This window comes from Lutra lutra, chromosome 16 (assembly GCF_902655055.1).
Source record: "Lutra lutra chromosome 16, mLutLut1.2, whole genome shotgun sequence".
Lineage (NCBI taxonomy): Eukaryota > Metazoa > Chordata > Mammalia > Carnivora > Mustelidae > Lutra > Lutra lutra.
The window spans coordinates 32,224,721-32,230,720 of record NC_062293.1 but is presented as its reverse complement, the minus strand read 5'-3'; the positions used below and the strand labels follow the sequence as shown (position 1 = coordinate 32,230,720).

Sequence of the window (6,000 nt, the reverse complement as noted above, 5' to 3'; positions counted from 1 at the left end):
GCCAGAAAGTCACCCGGTGGCTATTTAGTAATTCCGGGGGGAAAAGCCATCAGCCAAGAGGGTTTCTCCCCCAGGGAAGGCGAAAAGGTGGTTCCCATGGTCGCCATTGAGCTTAACTGAAACAAAGACAAGGCTGAACATCAGTGCTAAAATAATTTACAAAAATCTTTCAAAATGGACTTCTAGATGAGTGGGGGGACTAACGTGAACCTTAACCTAGGTAGCCACATTAAAACATATCAGATTTCCACGAGATTTGTGCTATGGGCTACTGGGTCTCTTCAAAAGGTATTATAAACATCTAAAACATATTCACACAGATTATCAATTTCTTCTGAGCATTCTTAAAAAAATATTTTTTCTCTTAGTAAAATCATTTTAATATACCATGCCTCCCTCTTTTAAAAAATAAATTAAAAAAATCCAGTTTTGCATATCTAGCATTAGCATTTAAGGTAGTATGGCACACCCCTTCACAGTTGGGGGGGGGGTGGGAATCTACAAAACGCCGGGGAGTCTGCCGGCATTTGAACATCATGAGACCTTGGGTTAGTTGAAACCACATCAGATCAGCAAAAATAAAATAAAAAGTTGAAATCGAAAAAAAAAAAAATCAAAAGGAAAAACCTGCCCCAAAATTATTAGCAATTTTTTTTTTCCATAAATAAGAGAAAGTTCTATCCTTACTGGTCCTAAATCTGAATAACTATGTCTAATTTTTTTAAACCTTAATTACGTTATACCTATCAATATGTACTAGAAGAAAGAGAAGAAAAAAAGTCACTACACTAGTACGAGGACAGCACGCTTACAAGATAGCCATTTTATACATTATTAACAGACAGTGATCAACAAAGAGTCTTCTATGAGGTGATGGGGGTGCAGAGAAAGGAAGGGTCCTACAGTACATCACCAACATGGACAAAAGAGTAATTAAATTCCCTAGTCTAGACACTGAATTTCTGGGAATTTATGGTCTTTTTTCTCTTTTTTTAATAAAACTTTTCTATTTTGTTATTTTATCCCTCGAACAAGTTTTGATATTCTAAAAGCGCCCAGCATTTTACTCAACTTGGTTGTTTGGAAATAAAAAAAGAAAAAAAACAAAACAATAAACCCCTCACCAAACAACCTAACATTTAATCGGAAAAACAGATTTTTTAAAAAAAATGTTGTTGCTGTTTAATTAGAATTGAAAAAGGCTTTTTTTCTTTCTTTCTGAGTTAGCATTTTGGAGCCTTTTGTTTGAAGATGCTTTTGCCCTACCACGTCTGTGAAAGTCTACATTAGTCTACTTTGTTAGTAAAATTTATAAAAATAGGAGTGCAGCAGCTTTTTATAATAAATGTCGCATTCAGTGTCTCATACTGGCTGTGCCTTAAGTACCAAATTTATAAACGTAACAATTTAAAAAATATTAATAAAACATCAATATCACATTTTAAAAAAGAAAAAAATATATATCCACACTACAATATGTTTTAATGCCATCTACTGAGTTGTACTTCTAGAGTTGCTGTTGCCGACCTATTACCAATATTAAAAAAAAGTTAAATTAAAAAATATCCTTCATCATAAGTATCTTTCCCCAACCGAGGACCATATATTATAACAGCCAAATGTTAAACATGTGCAAACAGGAAACTGTCAGTTTTTCCCACCAGTCACAGTGCAGCGATGTTTATACTTTTTTTATTTTTAAAATTCTGTTTACATCTACAATAAATTAAAAAAAAAAAATTCTTCCATAGCCTCTCTGGTGATACTTGCAGCACTGAGGTATTAAAAAAAATATATAAACCAAAAAAGGTTACTCTCCTAATTTGTAAATAGGAAGTAAATGGAGAAAAGGTTTCATTAATGCAGGCTTATCCGCCCCTGGCCCGAGGGCCCCCCTCCCCCGCTCCCCGGGGCTTGGGGGGGCAGTGGGGGGCAGGGAAGCAAAGAGAGGCCAAGTGTCCTAGGGACCTTTGGAGGTGCTGAAATGGTTGGACAATAGAAAATGATCAAATATTTAAAAATTAAGACTGAAAAAGAATGTCCCCCCACCCCCTCCCCACCCAAGCCAAACAGGTGTGCTTTGAAACTTTAAATATGTTAAATATTAAAATTGTAGCTTTGTTTTTAAAAAACGTCTTGGGAAAAGCAATTTTTCATATTTTAAATAAAAATCTAAATAGACGGTAACATTTGAAGCTGTGCACAGACGAGAGGTTAATATGCTGGTATGACACTAATACAGTTCTTAGGTCTATCACACAGACAGAAGGAGCTAAACAGTGTTCTAACTTTTCCCGGGGGGTGGTCCTGGCAACAGGGGTGTCCTTCCTCCTGGGAACTGACTGGGTTATCATGCCTTCCCCTCCTCCCTCCACAGAGCATCGAACTGCCTGGGACCGACTCCCTCACAAAAATATTTTTTGATTCTCTCTTTCTTAATAGTTTCTATGTAGTTAATGGAATTGTATTTACAACGCTTTTTTTTTTTTAGAATTCACAATTTCAAAAAACCTTATAATATCACCTCTTTCAACAGAAAAAAAGCACTTATAGAAAAGGAGGACACTCAAAACATGGTCGTCCTTACCTTATTGCCGAAAATAGATATACTTAGGTTAACAAAGAGACGTCACAAAAAAGAACCGCTATAGAGTCTGTTAATTAGCCTACTACATCTCACTTCTTATACGACGCAAAGGAGAAAGTTGATGCCCACCTCCCGCTCCACAACTTTGCTTCCGCGGGTGTACGCGCTCCACCGGAAAAGCCATACAGTCTCAGAATTGGTACCAAAATATTGAGAGTAATATTACCATCTCAGCATCCTTTAAAAGTGAGAACAGAATCAAAACAAGCAAAAAAAAAAAAAAAATCTTTTTAAGAAAAAAATAATACCTTAATATAACAATTATACTATGGTTAGCTTTTAACTAGATATTAAAGCTATATGACTACCGGACTAAGTCAAAATCACTACCAAATGTGATTCAAAGAGATTTAAAAGGAGAAGGGGCGGGGCGGGGGTGGGGGAGAGAAGAGGATGGGAAACCATCAAGAAAAAAACAAAACAAAACAAAACCAAAAATCATGGGTTATATACACATTTAAAAGCTGTTGTCTTATATTACAGCAGATTCGTGAGATGATGAGATGTAGTCAACCCTCGATCCGAAGTGAGCCATCTCTGGTTGGGATGGGGAGTGAGGCTGGTGGGGGTCCAGGTCTGATGACATCACCTAAACAAAGGGCCACTCAGAAACTTCGCCCAGTCTTGCCTGGACATCCAGGTATGCTCTGCAGGGTGCGGAAGGTCACGGATGCCCAGAGGAGAACATAAAGTGGGAAGCGGGAGGAGAGAGAAGATGTGTCAGGCAGATGTACTATTTAGTCCAACTTTTTAACTAGTGCTTTCAGGGTAGAACTACAATAGGCTGCTCAACTCATGACTGGAAACGGTGGGGCTAACAGCTTCCTGGGATCACTGCTTGGAAAATCGGGCATCTTCGCCATGCCTGACACTGGGGAGCGGACAGCCCTGCCACTCATTTTTGCTGATTTGCTATTCCGCTGACTTGCTACAGCACTGTTGAATTCTTGGGGGTGGGCAGTGGCAGGAAATGTGGTCAGCAGATGTGGCCACGCTGGGTGTTCGGCTCCATTGGTGAATTGCAAACTGACAAGGGATTTTGTTTTTTTTTAAATTCTGGTTAAACTTCTGGTCTTCAAAGCCAAATGTTTAAAAAAGCTGCTTTATCAAATACCGTCAATGACTGCCAATAACTGAAAATGCAAATTAAAAAAAATCTAAAAAAATTATATCTCATATCAAGGGCTTGAAGTCAGGAAAACATATGCAACAAATAACCAGCTTTGGTTACAGTAAACAAAGAGAGACCCGCGACTCACACAGACTTGCTGAGTCTCCCTGAATCAAGCCTGGGCGCCTCCTTTGTGGAGGGCACTAAATGTCAGAGAAGGAAACCTCGGTTATGGACAAATTGTGTGTTTCGGTTTGTACATGTGATCCCATCTTGGGGGTGGGGTGCTACTATCAATCTCTCAAATGTGATATCCCTTCTGTGGGAACCAGGTCCTAGAGCTGGATGAGGAGGATGGGGTGGGTGCCTTGCCCTCCCCCGGCTCCTACAGCGGCTGTGGAAGGGAGGGTGGGCTGTGGTGGGAAGCCCTACCCCACCCTCATTTCCAGGGGAGGAAGAGCGCCAGGGCAGTGGGGCACGGCAGCTTCGGGGTCTGACCTTGCGGGGACCTGCTGTGCCCTACCTGTTCCATCCCTTCCTCATCTGACTCCACAAAGGGCTGGAACCACCTCCAATTCCCAGAGTTCTTGGGGAGTTCAGTCCCCTTTGCTCAGAGGAACCTTACTTCCCCTGGGCCCCCAAACCCAGCTTAATTAGTAGTGAGTAGCTCTCCTTCAAACTGTTAGTGGCCTCTGGCTCTGGCCAGCAATGGCTGGGGTCAGTGCTCGAAGGGAAGTGGAGGTGAGGGGTGGGGAGAATCACACACGGGCTTTATTTGGTTAAGAGAGGCAGTTGCATTAGTTGAGCTGATTCCTTAGCAGCAACAGTAGAGAAATCCAAGAGAGATCTATGGAACTCAACTCAATCTGGTCCTCTCCACTGGGCCCACCCTCGAGAGTCCTGGCTGACTTGGGGCTTAGAGTGACCCCCCTCTGTGAGAGAGTTGTCCCATTAACTGCAAACCAAAGTGGCAAGTCCATCTTCAGCCTCGCTTCTCCTCTGTCCCAGCTCCCGGGGTGGGTGGGGGAGAGCACACTCTGCCCCAGTGGGAACCCAGGCCCAGCCTCAGCTGTCACCCTCTCCCTTCCAGAGAGACAGACCCACGTTTCAAGCCCCCAGGCTAACGCGCTAACACAGTATGCACTCAGCTTTCACGAGAGAACCCCTCTACCTTCTTGGGGTTCTTCCCAAGAGCAACAGATACTTATTTTCCAATGAGACTGTGGCAAGAGGCTCCCTCACTGACTGCCCCAGCCTCCCCTTCTCCTCCACTCCGCCCCTTCCATATCCCCATCAAAGTGATTTAAAAAAAAATGTTTAATTAACTTGAGCTCAGTTTAAAAGGTTAGGAAACTGGCAGGGATCCAAATCCATGTTACGCAGGTGATGTCGTTAATTTAATTTGCTTTTCGTGCGGTAATCTGGATAATTACTCAGTAGTTACTGGCAAAAATGTTTTCTTTTCACTAAAAGATGGAGTCTGGCTGTATGACTGCATGAACCCCAGGAGCCAAAGCCAGAGAGCGTTGGGGGACCGAAAGGATCCAGGGACCTGAAAGGCCATCTTGCGGGACCCTGGAGGGTTGGCCCCAGTCCCCGGCTTGGCCGAAGCCTGGGGTTCTCCTACCTCTGTCCCCCTGGGACAGATCTAGCACGAGATCACCTTCCAGTTTCCTACACTCTTGATCGTAATTTCAAGACAGAGAGAGATGAGGGGTGGGGAAGAAGATAAGGGATCAAAAGACTCAAATCAAGGAAAAAAAAAAACAGGTAGGGGTCATGATTACAGCTGGAGAAAGGGATGAGAGAGTAAAAGACTGGATTTTTGGCCCCCACCCCACTTCCAAGGGGTCGGGGAGGAGGAGAGAGAGGCGCCAGCGCGATGAGGCCAGGGCCTGTGCATACTTGCACGCCGGGGCACACACAGGTGCGACGTGCCCGGCAGGGCGGGGACACAGGGCAGAGAAGGTAGTACCTCAGAGTGGGCTGGCAACAGAAGCACCTGCTCAATGGTATCCATTTGTAAAGGCCGTTGCAATCAAAGGTCCCTAAAATTGCACAATTGTTAAGGTCATCAGCACGCTATACACGGGAACAGATTGTCATATTCCAGGAAAGGAAATTATCTCTAGGACTAGACCGTGGTTGCCAGCATGAATATGTAATTCTGAGACACTGCGCCCCAAGGGGCCCCCACACCCTAACCCAAGCCCGTCTGCTTGCCCAGGGGGTAATCGAGAGC

The 6,000-nt window shown here is 43.5% G+C and overlaps 1 protein-coding gene across 10 annotated transcripts in view; it reads right to left on the bottom strand.

The window, feature by feature from the left end:
• Positions 1–1,167: 1,167 nt before the first annotated feature.
• MSI2 (musashi RNA binding protein 2) overlaps positions 1,168–6,000 on the bottom strand; it is a 387,830-nt gene continuing 382,997 nt past the window's right edge. For 5 of the 10 annotated variants that reach the window (XM_047707084.1, XM_047707079.1, XM_047707086.1 and 2 more), the window contains one exon: positions 1,168–3,294. Coding sequence is in view for 7 of the 10 variants with exons in the window: in XM_047707086.1 (XP_047563042.1) it covers positions 3,233–3,294 (62 nt within the window). In the remaining 3 variants the exon portion in view is untranslated. Of the gene's footprint in view, positions 3,295–5,733; positions 5,807–6,000 lie in introns of all 10 variants that reach the window. The other 5 variants (XM_047707078.1, XM_047707082.1, XM_047707081.1 and 2 more) reach the window with 2 other exon arrangements.